At 42.9% G+C, this 18,342-nt stretch overlaps 1 protein-coding gene across 1 annotated transcript; it reads right to left on the bottom strand.

Moving 5' to 3' along the window:
- Positions 1-295: 295 nt before the first annotated feature.
- On the bottom strand, positions 296-18,176 carry LOC142217555 (nuclear factor 7, brain-like). Its single transcript, XM_075285844.1, has 9 exons — positions 17,809-18,176; positions 15,457-15,531; positions 11,562-11,719; positions 7,637-8,098; positions 5,513-5,608; positions 5,151-5,384; positions 5,018-5,040; positions 4,804-4,934; positions 296-1,005 (listed from the first exon to the last, which is right to left on the bottom strand). The coding sequence occupies exons 1-9, from the start codon at positions 18,023-18,025 to the stop codon at positions 467-469; spliced, it is 1,935 nt and encodes a 644-aa protein (XP_075141945.1). The 5' UTR covers positions 18,026-18,176; the 3' UTR covers positions 296-466.
- Positions 18,177-18,342: the final 166 nt, after the last annotated feature.

An 18,342-nucleotide genomic window follows, 5' to 3' on the forward strand; every position in this document is an offset into this window, starting at 1 on the left:
TCTTGATTCTTCAACTAAGTTTACACCATTTTAAACTTGCTATACTATGTGCAAGAAAATTGTCACCATATTCAGACTTTTTTTTTGTTTCCTAATTGTGTCGTAAACTTACACTTTTGAAAAAATGTCCACCAGGATGGTCCTGGATAAGGGGGTTGAGCCAGCTGTATTTTTCGGGGTCTTTCTGGTACATGCAAAAAACCCCTTTAATTTCTCCGCTTCAGCAGAAATTGCCCTTCGTGATTCCGAACATATTAAAGAACAATGGTCATGGGTCATATGATGAATTTATTTAAACGTACAAACCAAAAGAAATGTAAAATCACAGTCTCATGAATCTAACAATTACATCTAACAAGAAATGGAACTGAACCAACAATATGGGCATCAGGAATGAAAACCCAGTACGACTAAAACCAGTGCAGGAATGGACGCCATCTCTCACCCAGCATGACAACCTGAACGCTCAGTTATGTACAAGGCGCAGAGGATCAGCGTTGCGGCCGGAGTCATGCAGAAACGGGGACAAGTAGGGATACAGCTTTTCAGTGAATTTGGCCCTAAATGTGTAGATAGCAGACATGTCATCAGCGTTGTAGAAAGAGATCTGACCTCCCTCATAATCTACATACACACCAATTCTTTTGGGCTTACAGTTTAGGATCAAGGATTTGGATGGAGACTCCAGAGCCTTGTAGGCATTGCCATTCCTCAGCCAGATGGCCCAGTAGCCATTCTTTGGATTCAGTTTGATCTTACCCTTGCGGTTGCTGGACTCACTGGCCATGCCAACATCCCAGGCGGTTTTGTCTCCCACATCCACCTCCCAGTAATGGCGGCCAGAATCAAAGCCCTGAGAACCCAGGACCAGGATGCACTGGCTGAAGCGTTTTGGGTTGTCGGGCAGTGGGAGCTTGGTGTCTCCATACTTAACACTGGTCAGTCCATCAGACAGGATTAAGTTAGGGTGCGCTGTTGAAGGGTCTAGCATCATAGGGGACAAGTCTGTAAAGAAACAATAAGAAAACAACAAATATATATACATTTATATTATTTTATGTCATTCCATATCAAGTAATCTAAATATGAATATTTTTTTCACCTGACTGCTTTAGATTTTTTTTTATTTATGAAGTACAACTTTAGTTAATTACAAATGAAAAGTTTTTAATTTTTTTCATCAATTAATGTTTTGCAGATTCTTAGTTTTCAAAGTGCGAATTTTATTCTGGTATGACTACATTTTTTATCATATCTTAGGCTAGGATTAAGATAACGAGGTGGGAGAAGCATCATTTTTCTCAGAACAGTATCGGCTTTCATTTGATATGTCACAAGACTTACATTTTGTTTTGGAGAAATCAATTTCAAAATTTTGATGTGCAATTGTGAAAAAAACGGATGTTTTAAAATTGTGGAAAAAAATGCATGTTACTTGTGTTCTGGGTTAGATTTGTACAGGATTCAACTTGGGACCAATTTTTTTTAATAAGCCTCGAATCATCTGATTTTATGTTTGTGCGAGTTTCTTCCTTTTTTCTTTTCAAATTACAACTTAATGAATTCAACAGTTATATGCAACAATAAAGAAACACAAAAAAACAAATGCCGTAAGTGCCAGAATAAATACATCTTATCATCAAGACACAACTTGTTCAGCATTTTCAACCTGAACGCATTGAACAAACCAAACGAAAAAAGCTGTGTATCCTCAAGTGGGATTTTCTAAACAGTCTCAACTGTCAAGCAAAGAAAAAAAAATAAAATGAGTGTTTCTTAAGGACTATTAGTTGATCACAAAAACATTCTAGAAAATCTTCTGCACTTTTAATAGATATCCACTGTCTATAAGCTATGTTATCTACCATAGTCTCTTCAAAATGATTTCCTATTTTTTCTTTGAGAGCCAATACTGAAGGACATTTTTTGAAGCTATTGAGGTTACAACTCCAACTCTTTTCTGGACACAATATTTGAGACAGACATACTTTATTGGACTCCCCAATCTGAATATCTTACAGCTTTACTCCCCTTCAATATTGAGCTTAGTGCTTTGGTGTGCTGTACATACGCAGACTGAGTGTGAACCACTACCACCGGCCAGGACACAATTCTTCGGTCGCAGTTCAGCAAATTTTGGCAGAAGTGGGATTTTCTTTTTCTTTAAAACGTTCATGGGTTTCCTTCAAATTGGTAGGAACAAGCCTCTGCTGGACATGAGTTTTCTTACCGTTCACTTTCCAAGACACACAATCTTTCTTGCCAGGGATAATTCGGCTCACTTCATCACTATTGTAAAAATCTTTCACTTTACCCACTATAGCTTCATCTAATGTTTTGCCTGGTTTAGGATCAGGACAAGACACAAAATCTTTTTGTTCAACCAGAGATTTGGCTTTTCTAGCCATTCTATTGCTAACGGTAAATTCATTTTCTATTCTTTTGCATGTCCAACTCTTCGGTAGTGTAGTCAGTATCAAGTATGTTAGTCAATTTATCTTTAAGCTGAGGAATGATCTCTGAATCAGTGTCATTTTTTCCTTCACCTCCCAACTCATTCGTCAATTTTTTTGTAACTTTTTCTAATTTTTTTTGGCAATAATCTGGATAATGCATTTTTTTTTCAATGGGCGATTCTTCGACGTTAGAAAGTGATTTATTTACACACTCTATTGTTAAATCAGGACTTATATAATCCTCTAGATTGGAAGTAACAGGTTGTTCGAAATTTTCTCCCTGCAGAGTATTTTTCTCTTTTGCAAGTTGCTTTCTACAACTGTCGCAAATTTTCATGCCTGCCTTGACTGATGGATTTATATATAGCATCCAATCTTGTACCGGCCTAAGATTTTTTCTTGTTGTGTGTCCAGTTTTTTCAAAAGGATTGCAACAGCTTATATTATAAAATGCTGTTCCTTGAAAAGTAGCAGCCATTGCTGTGTGAGAAAAAGAGAGTTACTATTAAGAAAGGAAGATGGGTAATAAAAATAAAGATTTATAGTACACTTGAGCTATAACTGCGTTACTATCAAGTGAGTATTGGGGCTAGCGCATACACAGATTTTTCTGTCTGTGGATAAACGCTGCGGTTTTGGCAGAATTTTTCTAACGAGTTTTCACTATATCTGCATTAGTTTGTTTTAATCGCTAGTGAAAACGATGGCAGCTTTTTTACGTAGATAGTGATAAATTCTGTGTTTATTGCAGCGATCAAAAAGTAGTGCAAGCAGTGATTTACTTACTCTGTGGGTGCTTCAAAAAACACTGCATGTGTTTAACCCCATTGAAATCAATGGGGGGGGGGGGGGTTTCTGAACGATGATCACTCAGAATAGCGCTGTGTATTTGCCCTTAAAGGGATGCTATCATTGGATATTCTTTTTTTCTGAACAACATGTAGGAATAGCCTTAGGAAAGGCTATTCTTCTCCTGCCTTTAGAGCGTCCCCCAATGCTGCGAGAGAACTCTCCAGCGCCGCCTCCATTTGCTTCTGAAACGCCCTCTCTCTGTGTCTTCTTCCGTCCTGGGTTTCAATCTCCTAGGCATGTGCAGTCGTCTCTGCCATCGGGCCTAAGGCAGAGCCGACTGCGTCTGTCTGCGGCCACAAGAAAATAGCCGCTTACACAGTAAGCTGTGTAAGCGGCCATTTTCTTGTGGCCATGGGCATGCGCACTTGGCTCTGCCTGAGGCCCGATGGCAGAGCCGACTGCGCATGCCTAGAGGATTGAAACCCAGAACGGAAGAAAACACAGGGAGAGGGTGTTCCAGAAGAAGATAGAGGTGCCGCTGGACATTTTTTTCGCACCATTGAGGACACCCCCAGTGCTGTTTGAGCGCTGGGGACCGCCCCCAGTGCTGCGAGAGAACTCATTTGCATACCGAAGAAAACTGGGATTTCTACTGAACAGCAGCGCAGAGAAGACATCTAAAAGGTAGGAGAAGAATAGCCTTTCTTAAGGCTATTCCTACATGTTAGTTAGAAAAAAAAGGGTATTCAATGATAGGATCCCTTTAATAAGAAAATCATTAAACTACTAATATTAATTTACTCAATCTTTAAACACACACACCAATATTGTAGCCTACCGACTCCCTTGGTGCCTGTGTAGAGACTTCTGTTTGTTCAAGATTGAACATGTCCAGGCATGGTCAGATACGGTGGGCAGATACTTCACATGACTATCAGAACTGCCGGCCTGTCATCTGCTCTGCATTCACTGTCTACCCCTGTTCATTCTCAGGTTGAGCCCTATCAAAGCTTTCTCCTCTGTCCTTTCCTACTTCTAAGCTGTAACATAATAAAATATAGTAAAATATGGGTAAAATATTAACAAAGATACTCCAGTAACATATCTGGCGAACGCCTGTACAGTTCTGAGTAGAATGGTGGTTATTTTGTTTTTCTATCTTTTTTCTAGCCCGTGTTATGAAAAGAAATATAAAGGCAGGCAACACCAAAATTCGCACTTTTTCCGAACTTTGAAAATCTATTTAATTTTTTTTTTTAGAACATTTTGCATTCTCTGACACTATTACCAAGTAACAAAATCTTAAAAGTATTAAAAATATAGAGGCAAAAATCATTGTTTCACTTGACATGGAATGTCCGATGCAGAGCATAAAGGGGTTAAAACCATACCATAGGTGTTCAGTAGAGATGAGCGAGTACTATTCGAAACTCCCGTTTCGAATAGCACGCACCCATAGGAATGAATGGACGCTTCCATTCATTCCTATGGGTGCGTGCTATTTGAAACGGCTGTTTCGAATAGTACTCGCTCATCTCTAGTGTTCAGTACTTACATGGCACGATAAAAGATTTCATCTGCTTCCAAAGCGAGTACTGAATGGGTCCATTAAATGTTCCTCGACACAGATCCTTGGACAGAAGGGTGTTTCCAGCTACCATGACATCCTTCTGCTGCTCCTGGCACCTGGATAATAAGGTATAAAGCACAAGTCAGTCTAACGTCTCAGTAACAGAATTCTTAGTGATACAGATGTGACGGACACTTACTTATCAATGAATGACTTGATGCCCTAGAGGGAGAAAAAAAAAAAGAAGTCATTAGTAAGACTAAAGCAAGTAGACAAAGAATCAACACCATAAACCATGCGCAAAAAATGTACCGGACTGGAGCAGTCCTTACTGTGAGGAAGGAGATGGAGTCATCATCGTTCATCCTCTCGTTGGCCATAGTGATGGTCTGTTTTATGCTGTCCTGGTTTTCTTGCAGCTTCACCATGTTGATCTCCATTTCTTTCAGCAGGTTTTCTCCCTGTTCCTGAAGCTGCTCCAGAAGACTCTCCTCTCGCTCCTTCAAGAACGTACGCAACTTTTCAAACTCTGACTCGATGTGCTGCCTGGACTCCGACACATTGCTCTGAGACAAGGAATAAAAACAAGGAAACGCTAAGGATATCATCTGTCCACCAAACATGGAGACAGAACCATAGCTTGTACCATAGCTCTACATTCTGCTCCTACTGACCATAGGACACGAACACTCACCTTGTGCTGCTCAACCTTCTCGCTCTGTTGGCTGGTCAGCTGTTCAGTCACCTTGAGGGCTTCTTCTAATGGAGCCACAATGGCCGACAGCTCTGTCTGGAGATGAAGCAATATCATAAAGATCTCCACTTTAGCTTTAACCATTTTCATTTTATAAATGTCTTCATGTATTGTAAACCAACTTTGCAAATATGTTTACACGTATCACAGTATATTAAGGGGATCCTATCATTAAAATGCAATTTTTTTCTGACTAACACGTAGTAATAACCTTAAGAAAGGCTATTCTTCTCCTACCTTTAGAGGTCTTCTCCGTGCTGCCGTTCGGAAGATATCCCCATTTATTTCAGTATGCAAATGAATTCTCTCGCAGCACTGAGACGGTCTCCAGCGATCAAACAGCACTGGGTGAGTCCCCAATGCTGCTAGAGAAATCTCCAGCACCGCCTCCATCTTCTTCAGGAGTGGCCTCTTCACGCGTCTTCTTCCGGCGCTGGGGGTCAAACTTCTAGGCCTCGGGCAGAGGCGACCGCACATGCGGGCGGCCGCTTACTGTGCATGCTCGTGTAAGCGGCCACAAAAAAATGGCCGTCCGCATGTGCAGTCGGCTCTGCCCGAAGCCCAATGGCAGAGCCAACTTGCGCATGCGTAGAAGTGTGACCCCCCAGCACTGGAAGAAGATGCTTGAAGAGGCCATTCCAGAAGAAGATAGAGGCGTTGCTGGAGAGTTCTCTCGGAGTATTGGGGACCGCCCCCAGTGCAGCGAGAGAACTCATTTTCATATCGAAAAAAAAACAGGATTATTACCGAACGGAGGCACGGAGAAGACATCTAAAGGTAGGAGAAGAATAGCCTTTCTTAAAGGGGTATTCCCACGTCGCATACTCACCAGTCTTCACTGCTGTAAAATCGTCTTTCTTCTTGGTTTCTTGCATCATTTGGTGGGCGGGGTTTCACATGCAACCTGCCGTTTAGCTCCGCCCCAAAACTAATGTGTAGCTCTGCCCAACGCATAGCATGATCCTATGGGGCGGCTGAAGAGCCTGTGATGTCATCAAAGGTCCTTAAACACTATATGCACAATATTGGACTATGAAGTACAGGCAGGAGCAACTCCATTCTGTGTTACATACAGAGACTGCCTGTCTCTGCCATAATGAACACAATTGAATTAGCTAGCCTGATAACTGGGAGAACAGAAGACGAGTTCAGAAATGAAAGCAGCTCCTCTCCCCTATCTGAGTGCAGGAAGCTAGGTCACATGGTGTAGACACAGGAATAGCTCGAGACACAGGCTCGTTCCCGTGCACTTAGCCCCTCCTCCCTCCCCCCTGAGAGCAGGCAGATACATCACTTGACTTTTGAGCAGATAAGTCAAGGGCTGTGTCAACAATGAATTGAATAAAGTAAGATAGTGGACAAACAAAGCAGTTTTGCTGAAGCAGTGTATTTAGGAAAAGTCTTACATCCACATTAACAAGCAGTATAGATAGGATCCTTGTGATGGGACAACCCCTTTGAGGCTATTCCTACGTGTTAGTCAAAAAAATTGCATTTTACTGATAGGATCCCTTTAAAGAGATATTCTAGGATTTTAATTATAGATATAACAGCCAATCAAAATAAATATGCCAGGGGGGTCTTACTCAACCAACCACTGACTGAAACAGACCACCGCTGCAGTAAGTGATCACCTTAATGGGCACTTCTGGAGGCCATTCGGGAGCAGGGAACAGTCAGAACCGGACTAGCGCAGGGATCAGTGAGGAGGCGTACCATTTTTATATTAAATATATTTTTATTTGATTTGTTAAGACCTTTAGTTTTGTAGTGCTGTATCACCACTCTGCAGAGCAGGGAGAGGAAGGCAGAGCAAACACCAGAGACTGTACCGTAAGGAGAGAATACACCATTACCCCGCCATACAGGACTTGGTGGTATGATTACGGAAATTCGTTACGCTGCACTGCCATAGCACAAGATATCATAGATTATAAAACAGCTCAAACACCAGACTTGGTCTCCTGGTGACATACTTAACCCGGCTGGAACAAAGTGAACAGTTGGACGTAAACTTTAAGGTCTGCAGCTACAAATATCTAAAAAGTGTACCTCACAACTTACCTTGTACACTTCCACTGCATCCAGGATTGGCAGGAAGTTGTGACTTGCGTGTTTGAGGGAGTCCCGACAGATGACACAGCTCAGGGTCCCATCATCTTTACAGTACAGCTTCAGCCTCTCATCGTGCTCAGGACAGTTCTCCGCTGGTTTAGGCTTCTCAGCAGGTTTAGCCGGGGTCAGGACGGCACTTGCACCAACAGTCTTCTTCACCAGGTTCGCCAGGGCTCTATTGGTGGTATACCTCTTGTCAGTGATGACTTCCTTACAGTCAGGGCAGGTGAAGGACTCCTGGCCATTCCAGGCCTTGTCAATGCAATTACGACAGAAGTTATGGCCGCACTCCACCATGACGGGGTCCTTGAAGAGCTCGTTGCATAAAAGGCAAGTCAGTTCTTCAGCAAAGTCCCCAGATGCCATCATTGAGTTGGTTGATGGAGCCATTTCAACTTCGACCTTCACTTTCTAAAAAGAAAACAAGAGAATAATTGGAGGTAAGGCAGGAGTGTTCTTGGAGTGTGAAGTCAACAATGGCCTTTATCTTAAGTTTTTGTGCTGTTCCATTATAACCCCTGATTATTAAAGGGATTCAGATACTGATGATCTAAATTGATAGGTCACCTATATCAGTTTAATGGGGATTTCACACAAGGCTCCCCCAACCCATCAGCTGTTCGGAATAAAGTGTATGGAGTCAAAAGCAGATAGCTCTGTACACTGTGTAGCACCACAATGTGCTGTGGCCTCAACTCCAGTTCACTTGAAAGGGAGCAGAGCTGCCATAGCCCAGGGCAACTGCTACGCCGTGTACTGAGCCATCTGCTTCCAGTTCACTGCTGAGAACAGCTGACGGGTGAGCGTGTGGGGTGTATTACCCCTACAGATCTGATATTAATGACCTATGCAAAGGATAGGCCCTCGATACCTTATATTAAATAACCTCTGTATTGAAAAAATTAAAAACTAGGTGTATGGCTGTGTCCTAACACCATGGTTGCCACACGTGGGCAAAACACCACCTGCATACGGTGGCCAATGATCTCATGACTGTCCAGTGAACGCTGGCTGAAGTGATTCCATTCAACATGTACTACAATATAACAGGCTGCGCTTTGCCACCACCCTCTATAACGTGCAAATTTCACCATTTCCAATATTAGTAGATGAAGGGAAAAAATAAAAATAAAACTGGAAAAAAATTAAAATAAAATGAGCATCATATGGCATAAACCGACAGTCTTTCTATAACCTTAATCTTACAGCTAAAAGGAAAACAAAGGGTCACGGCCACAAATAACGCAGTAACATATAAATGTACATGTATGATAATCCACAAGTGACACTGGTAAAGCTGGTTAAGAGTTAGGCTAAAGCCCATGTAAAAAAACACTGCGGGAAAAACCGCGGCGGCAGTGCACGGATTCCTCTGCAGACCTTCTGCTTCCATTATACCTATAGGAAAACCACCAGTGTTTCCGTAGGTATAATTGACATGATGCGATTTCCAAAACTGCAACAGTTTTAGAAATCGCAGCATTTCCGTTGCGTGCATTTTTCTGCAATGTGTGGAAGGGATTTGCTAGACTCCTATCCACTTTGCAGTGCCTGTAAACGCAGCGGTTTTTGCCGCAGCGTTTCCCCTGTGACCAAACCGCGGTGTTTACGCCACGTGGGGTCCCGGCCCTATTAGACTTGTGCACGCATTATCCATTCTGTTTATTACCAAACAACAGAAAAAGAATACGGCTCCTCCATGCTGTAGCACCAAGTCAGATGGTGCCAGGAGCTGGAGATGCCCTGAGGTTTACTTGCTTTTTTTTGGGGGGGGCAGATTTTGCCGCATTTTAAGCCAAAGCAGGAGTGTATTTAGGAGGAAGAAAAAGTTGAAGTCCTTCTTTTATATTATCTATTCTTTTCAAATCCAATCCTGGCTTTGGCTAAAAAAATAAATAAATAAAAAAAACCCAAAACAAACAAACAAAAAAAAACACCCCTCAAAGTGCGTCTCTGGCCTTAAAAGAATATCTGCTGATACTAATGTTAGCCATAAAAGATTGGCAGCCCTGTGGCTGCTCTATCAATCCCACCATCATGATCAACAACTAAACTGGCCAATCAGGAGTCAGTTTAGAAAGGAAGAAACCAAAATGAAAGCGAAACTGTTCAGGATCAGCACAATATGGCAAACACTGCTGATGCTTTGTGAAAGTATGAGAGATCCATATGAGCAAAGTCCACCATTTTTGGCCAAGCAAAGTACCTTGTGTGGCAACCAAAAGTGTGCCTGAGACTGTGGCTCTATTTAGATGACTGTCGGGCAAAAGGCCATGGAAAAGGGACATTTTTCATGGCGGTGTTGCTGCCATGGGGCAGCTGTTTTAACAGATTCCGCAAAGATTTGTCTCTGTTGAGGAATCCGTGAAAGCATAAAGAAAGTGGTCAAATTCACAAAATAGAAGTTAAAAAAAAAAAAAAATCAGTCATGTGACCAGTCCCACTCACATGAACCAATTTTAATGCAGCTGGGTGACAAAAAAAAAAAAAAAAAAAAAAAAAAATGTCACACGGCCATTTAACCTGTTCATGCAAATAGAACTTTAGGCTACACAAAAGGTATAAAACTGTCCAGATCTTAATGTATTTCATCGCCGAAAAAGAAGCAAAAAATATATATCTGAATAAGGAAATTCCATTTATTTTGTTGTTAAACTTTTTTTTTTTTGGATGACTTACCGAAATGTAAAGAGAAAAGCAAAAGAAAAAAAAAATTTTTTTTTCCTGGTTGAGTGAGGGGTTGCCAATAAAAAAATATCACCCAGAATCTGAGTAAACGGATATCCTGTGGCCCAAAATAAAAACTGAATGCACATAACAAAACCGTCCAGATCACATGACTCAAGGAAAAGACAGTGTCAGCTAATAAAAAGCGACTGCAGAAGGGAGAGTCTTGTAGAAATCAATCAGGACATACAACAGGTAATTCATCTTTATTTCACAAGGTTACACAGTGACACAGTCTGCGCCGTACAATAAGGATGAAGCCTCTGCCAGGCAATACAGAAATGACAACGTGCCGGATAGCAAAGCATTGGATAAAAAAAAAATTATGGAAAAATTGTCCTCCGCAGAGAAACCTCCGACATCAGAACATCCTGAGGAGTTTTGTTCAGCATTAAAGAGGAAATTTAACCCACAACAAACTTTAAAGGGCTCCATGGCTGTATATGTAAGGGACAGGCAGAAAATCTGCACTGAAAATCATGCAGATTTCATGTATTTTGGAAAAAAAACCAAAAAATTGGTATGCTGTGGATATTAAAATTCACTTCATACAAAAAAAACCCCAAACCCTGTATCTTGTGCTTGAGAAATAGAATTTTCCATTGATTTTACTGCTCACAAATTACAGATCTTTCACACTAGAGTGCCATCCTGTGAGATCAGAAGCGTGCTTACATTCATCTTGGACCGAGACATTTTTCATCTTCCAGGAGGACACTTGAGCTTCGCTTTCCACCACTGATCAGGCTCAGATAAATGGACCTGATCTCTGGGGAGTCTGACTCAGCCATGGAATCGGTGGCCAGATCCAGCAGGATGCTTATTTTTTTCAGCGTCCTACTTTGATCTGATTTTTAGGCAGAATCCGGATTCCGCCATGTGAACGGGCCCTTTAAGGAAAAGACCTGTCAGCAGAGAAGGCCTTATCTCGAAGCCTTTAGATTTGTAATGTTCATTTCCTCTTTAATCCATTGAATATTTTATTACATTTAGAAAAATTCTAAAATCTAACAAAATATAATAATGTAACTAATCAGGATCTGATCAACGGAGGGGTAAATATGGCTACTCCGCCAGCAAAAATAAAATATCAGACACTGCGGCGAGAGCTGGCAAAGTAGACTGGGAGGACTGAACGCCGCATTACCTTAGCTTCAGGTGCGCCATCATCGCTTTTTCGTTTTAGAGGAGATTTCCCATCTTCGGTTGTTTCGGGGTCTGTGCTGTTATCCACTTGCTCCTCTTTCACTGGTTTGGGAATCACCAGACGGGTTTTGTCCACCCATTCGTTCTGGCGACGGTTCACTGCGGAAATAAGCGAGCTCATATAGTCAGGTGAAAACAGTGGTGGGATCTTCTTTAAGCTTGACACTTACCGAGTCAGTCGCCAGGGACAGACGATGTGCCACGGGGTACAATAAAGAACTCATTTGCAAAATGCAACACTTGGAAAATGAAAATCATAAAAATTAAAAAAAAAACAAACCCATGAGATCCAAATGAATATGTATGAAACCAACTACAATCAGAACAAAATCTCTCCATCATAGGGTGACACCTCTGCCTAGAGATAGCCTTCTCACCAGGGGGTATACAGACTATACGACCAGAATGAACCAAATTCAATGCAACAGGACAAAAGAAAAAAAAAATAAAATTCCCACATGTACTGGCTAATACAATGAATATTACCTGTGCGACCATTACATCGTCATGTCCTTCACACAGTATCCCACTCCTTACATTATGGGATCATCTGCACCTCCTGTTTGCCACTAGTAGACTATTACTATTATTCATGGCTTTATACAGAATGTCCCATATACAGAGGATGTTGCGGCAGCTTGTGCTACGTGTGAAACAGGGTCCACATACTGCCAAAAAATAAAAGGTGTGACCCATTTTTTGACCAATTCATAGATCAGTAAATAGACTAAAGTCTATTATCTGTGGAAATGGGTGCAGTGTGGATCAACAATGAAAAAAAAGTGAAGAACAGAACGTTTCATCAGTTTTTCACATCAGAGTTGTGTGAATAAGCCCTTAGCTACACACCCACAGGTAAGGCTGGCCAATTAATCGACAGACAACTCAATTAAAGGAATTCTATCATTAGAATCCCCTTTCAGGTAATATGTTGGAATAGCCTTAAGAAAGGCTATTCGTCCCCTACCTTTATATTTCTGCTCCGTGCTGCCGTTCCGTTGATATACCGGTTTTTCCCAGTATGCAAATGAGTCTGCCAACCGCACAGGGGTCATCCCCTGTGCTGCCTGAAGACTCTCCAGTGACGCCTCCATCTTCTACAGCCGCGCCTCTCTGCTGCGTCCTACATGTAGGCTTCTTCCGGCGAGCCTATGTTCGGAATCTAACTCCCGCGCATGCGCATTCGGCTCTGCCATGGGGCAGTGCTGACTGTACATGTCTGTTTGGTCATTTTACTGCGGCTGCTTACAGGACCAGTAAGCTCCTGTAAGCGGCCACAGTAAAATGGCTGAACAGACATGCGCGGTCGGCTCTGCCTGAAGCCCAAGCTGACTGAACATGTGCAGAATTTAGATTCCGAATGCAGGCTCACCAGAAGAAGCCTACACGAAGGACGCAGCAGAGAGGAGTGGCTGTATAAGATGGAGGCGTCGCTGGAGAGTCTGCAGGCAGCACATGGGACGCCTCCTGTGCTGTCTGGAGACTCATTTGCGTACTGGGAAAAAATGGTACATCAATGGAACGGCGGCGCAGTGCAGAAATATAAAGGTAGGGGACGAACAGCATTTCTTAAGGCTATTCCGACGTGATTTTACCTGAAAAAGGGATTCTAATGGTAGAATCCCTTTAATAAATGTGAAGTTCCTCACATGGATTATTTCAGTGATTTTCATCAACCATCCTGTTTCACGCTGCCATTAGCTAAAGGATACGTCATTAACTGTACAATATCCAAACCAAAATTGTGTGGCATGTAACAAAGTTGCCTAAATAACCGTCCACCATGATTGAGGTAAAATGGTCAATTAATCGTGATTTTGGTTTGGGTCAGAATTGCTCAGACGAATACCTGCTGTGAAAAATCTGCTGAGTAGAAGAAGCTGCGGTTTACACCAGCGCTATGTATGAGTTGTTGCCAATTGTGGGTGTCGGAAAAAAAAAAAAAAAAAAACTTACCCGCTCTTGCTTCAGACAAAAAAAGAATAATTCGATTTTATTTTAGCGAATTAGAGGATCTTCACTGCTTCTGACTGACCATGGTTGTCAGCCATTTATGAAGGAGTCAGACTGTGGGAAGATACGGTAATCGGAGATTTGGCCCACCGACCCCACAGTCCTATTTTCCGTGCCAATTAGCCTCATCTCATTGGGGTTGATGAGGCTGAGGCCACCCACCAAGGTGTCAGTAGCTATTCTGCCTCTGACGCTGGCAAGATGGGGCAGGGCATTTTTTTTTGTTTTTTCAGCGCTGAAAAAACAAGCATGGATCACTGCCTCCCAATGACAACAATGGAAGGCAGATTCAGGGGGCTTGCACATTTTATGGCAGAACCGTGTGAACATACCCTAAGATATCTAAGAGAAGTTTGATTGGGAGGCTGATTTTGAGGCAGATTTCTGACCAAAAAACTCTGTGTGAACTCAGCCGTAGTGCTCGCATTTATCCACTAACCGTAGATAAATAATGCTGTAAGTAGGGTTCTCGGACTAGGATGTGACAATGGAGCTACCGGGGAGGACTAAACTGTTGTCAAAAAACTTTCCTCCTCCAATTAGTAGCTCTGCTAGAACAATACTGCTGAGGCCACAGTTCACATCTCTGCATGGGGACCACCCCCAAACGGAAACCTAATCCGCATACGAAAAAGCGGTTACCTTCGGAAACCCACAGACCCCATAGACTATAATGAGGTCCATGTGGTTTCCACATGAAAAATGAGGAGAGAAAAGGGCTGCTTGCAGGACTTTTCTCTCCGCATTTTTCATACGGAGAGGGGAACGAAATGGCCCAAACGCAGATGTAACAGAAAAGGAGAACAAAATGATCACCAGCATATAGCACACATTAACTCCGATTTAGGGGGTCTGTAATTTTGTCTATTTTCAGTACAAAATCTGCTTCACGTCTAGCAGATTAAACCTACATGGTATTAACACATTTTTACATCTGCCACAAGCATGGATTTCAGATTTATACACCCACATGTACCTTTCAGTTTTACTTTCACCCTCGATTTTAGTTTACAAATGCCAATAGCACAATGTGACTAGTGACTCTTTCACAAAGCACGAGATTACACCCATGGTTTCTTCAGGTCACACGTTCAAATTAGTTCCCGACCGTAAGCTATATTTACACGACAGTGTGACGGCCATCTTTTTGTCAGCCATCACACAGCTACATTAAAATCCATTCCGGTGAATACAGCTACTCACATCAGCGTTCGGTTTTTACTGTCTGATGACGCCACCAAGTCCTATTTTTACTTATTTTCACGGATCCCTCAATAAGTGACAACGGTGACCTCTCTGGTGCAAAACGGCCATGAAAAAGGTCCCTTCTTCACAGCTGTTTTGTACCATGGTCGTGTGAATACAGCTTTAGTCTAGGTGGAAATAATATAAAGGTTTTAGTAATGGGGTGCACTACAGCCGCTGGAGCTGCCTTCGGGCGAGAGCAGAGGAGTAGGAGCTGCAGGAATTGTTCAATTCACAGGAATATATGCTGAGGTAAAAAAGATTTTCCTGCAATGGACTTTTACCCCCACCCACAGCATTTTTGCCTTACTAGGAGTAGAGCTGTTTCCAGTCAGTCGGATTGGGTGTCAGACCCCCACCATTTATCCTCGGGTGTCTTTTCCTCTGCCCTGTCAGACAACAGTGAGGAGTTTGAGTACCTGCTGCTCCGTTCAATGCCTACAGTAAGGCAGGATTTCCCGGGAACCCCTATTCTAGATATTATGGAGCCCCACGGTGATCATACATTGAGCATCTAACCCGTGGGTGACAACTCTACGACAACCCTTTCAAAACCCACCATTGAAAACATTACTTACAGCCGACATAATGGACAAAGAACTCCTCCCGGCCCGCCTGCTTATTCATCCGGGTTTTCACAACTTCGGCCTCATCTGAAAAAATTAAATCAAAAGAGGGAAAGAAATATAGAACGATCCACTGAAGGAGAGGAAATAGAGGAGTCAAAACGACCTGCGTTAGAGGAATGAGGAGCATCGGGTCCGACATACATTGGGGAGGTTTAATATCTCCCTACAAGAGTTTTCTGGAATTAACCCTTTATTTAAAGGGATCCTATCATTGGATACCCATTTTTTCTGACTGACACGTAACAATAGCCTTAAGAAAGACTATTCTTCTCCTACCTTTAGATGTCTTCTCCGTGTCGCAGTTTGGTAGAAATCCCAGTTTTCTTCAGTATGCAAATAAGTTCTCTAATAGCGTCCCCAATGCTGCGAGAGAACTCTCCAGTGACGCCTCCATCTTCTTCTGGAACGCCCTCTCCCTGCGTCTTATTCCATTCTGGGTTTCAAAATCTAGGCCTCGGGCAGAGTCTACTGCACATGCCAGCAGTCACAAGAAAATGGCCGCTTGCTCATTAAGCTGTGTTAGCGGCCATTTTCTTGTGGCCACTTATACAACTTACTGAGTAAGCGGCCATTTTCTTGTAGCCGCTTACACAGTTTATTGGGTAAGCGGCCATTTTTCTGCCCATCTTCCTGAGGCCCAGAAGATTGAAACCCCGGGACAGAAGAAGACGCAGGGAGAGGGCGTTCCAGAAGATGGCGGCGGCGTTGGAGAGTTCTTTCGCAGCATTGGGTGCTGTTTGAGCGCCCCCAGTGCTGCAAGAGAACTCATTTGCATATAGACAAAAACTGGGATTTCTACCGAACAGCAGCGCAGAGAAGACATCTAAAGGTAGGAGAAGAACGGCTTTTCTTAAGGCTATTCCTACGTGTGATCGAGAAAATATGTGAAGGAGCTGAATAGAAGGGGTTAAAAAGATTTTAATGATGGGCTTGCAACGAAAATTGCCACATCTGGTGTTTTTACACTGCTCTTGCTATTTTTATGGGTGCAGTAAGAAGGTGTAAGGGTCATTGCCATAAATAGTGACTGAGATCTAAGTCAGGAAGAAGCAGCAAACATGGACACCCAGAGGAGTAAGAGGCACATGTGCTACCGATACAGGGGATATCACCGCCAATGTAGAAGACACTGGGGTTTGATAGCACCCCACTTTCCCCCACTGTGTGTGTATCTATATCTATACATGGATTTATAATAGGAATCCTACACTAAACATTCTATGTGTACCCCAGCATTTGACGGTAATAAATTAAAGGGGTTGTCCATAGTAAACAAGCCTACTTTTTGATAAGTGGGTGCCCAACACCCAGACCCTACACCCATCATCTGATCCAGCTCCTATGCAAATGAATGAAAGCAAAGTGCACCATTACAGCGTATAGATGTGGTGTCTGCAGCTCCGCTCCCAATCACTTCAATAGGATACAGGGCTATTACCTGTATATACAGTGTATGAGGTGTATATATGAGGGGCTACGTACCTGTATATACAGTGTGTGAGGTGTATATATGAGGGGCTACTACCTGTATATACAGTGTGTAAGGTGTATATATAAGGAGCTGTATATACAGTGTGTGAGGTGTATATATGAGGGGCTGTATACCTGTATATACAGTGTGTGAGGTGTATATATGAGGGGCTACTACCTGTATATACAGTGTGTAAGGTGTATATATAAGGAGCTGTATACCTGTATATACAGTGTGTGAGGTGTATATATGAGGGGCTGTATACCTGTATATACAGTGTGTGAGGTGTATATATGAGGGGCTACGTACCTGTATATACAGTGTGTGAGGTGTATATATGAGGGGCTGTATACCTGTATATACAGTGTGTGAGGTGTATATATGAGGGGCTACGTACCTGTATATACAGTGTGTGAGGTGTATATATGAGGGGCTGCATACTTGTATATACAGTGTGTGAGGTGTATATATGAGGGGCTACTACCTGTATATACAGTGTGTGAGGTGTATATATGAGGGGCTACGTACCTGTATATACAGTGTGTGAGGTGTATATATGAGGGGCTACGTACCTGTATATACAGTGTGTGAGGTGTATATATGAGGGGCTGTATACCTGTATATACAGTGTGTGAGGTGTATATATAAGGAGCTGTATACCTTTATATACAGTGTGAGGTGTATATATGAAGAGCTATACATATATATTATATACTGCATGATGTAATGTATATATTAGAGCTGAATACTTCTATGCACGTCACACACTGTATATACATGGGCTGTGTATACACGTACAGTATATATATATGGATGATGTGACTACTCACGGTAGGTCCCGTCCTGTCTCTTGCACGAGTAGGTGGCCCCGATCTGTACGATCACATCTTCCTCCACGTCCCCCTCGTCTCCATCTCCTCCGTCATCATCCCCGTCTTCGTCCCCGTCCACGGGCTCCTCGGGGTTATTGTCCGCCTCCTCCCCGGCCGCCAGGACTTCTTTCTTCTCCAGCTCTGAGGAGATTTCTGGCTGCGCTGTAGAGGCCATTGCAATGGAACACGTGACCGTGGAGACAGCGGGAAAAGACGATGTCGAAGGGGGCCTGGAAACTGTCACCTCACAGCGGGGGGGCCTGGAGACCGTGTATCACGATAACGGCACAGACACCGGGCCTAGACTGAGAAGGGGCGTGTACAGGATCCTACACGGAGACACGCCTCCTGGCTCAACGGCGCATGCGTCACTTCCATACAAAGAGCGGCCAGCAGTGCTAGTATATAGCCGCCTCACACAGCAATGGCTGCTTCCTATATTCTAGTAGGCCGTTTGCCGTGTTGGATATACGGAGGTGGTTTCATACAGCA

The sequence above is a fragment of the Leptodactylus fuscus genome, chromosome 8 (assembly GCF_031893055.1).
Source record: "Leptodactylus fuscus isolate aLepFus1 chromosome 8, aLepFus1.hap2, whole genome shotgun sequence".
Taxonomy (NCBI): domain Eukaryota; kingdom Metazoa; phylum Chordata; class Amphibia; order Anura; family Leptodactylidae; genus Leptodactylus; species Leptodactylus fuscus.

Bases quoted from the DNA above. Each gene is read 5' to 3' on its own strand.
- LOC142217555 (XM_075285844.1), bottom strand. From the start codon at position 18,025: ATGGCCTCTACAGCGCAGCCAGAAATCTCCTCAGAGCTGGAGAAGAAA. The intron at 11,720-15,456 runs GTAAGTAATGTT...TTATTTCCGCAG, and splicing joins CTTTGTCCATTATGTCGGCT to TGAACCGTCGCCAGAACGAA. The intron at 1,006-4,803 runs GTAAGTACTGAA...GTTTCTTTACAG, and splicing joins GAAATCTTTTATCGTGCCAT to ACTTGTCCCCTATGATGCTA.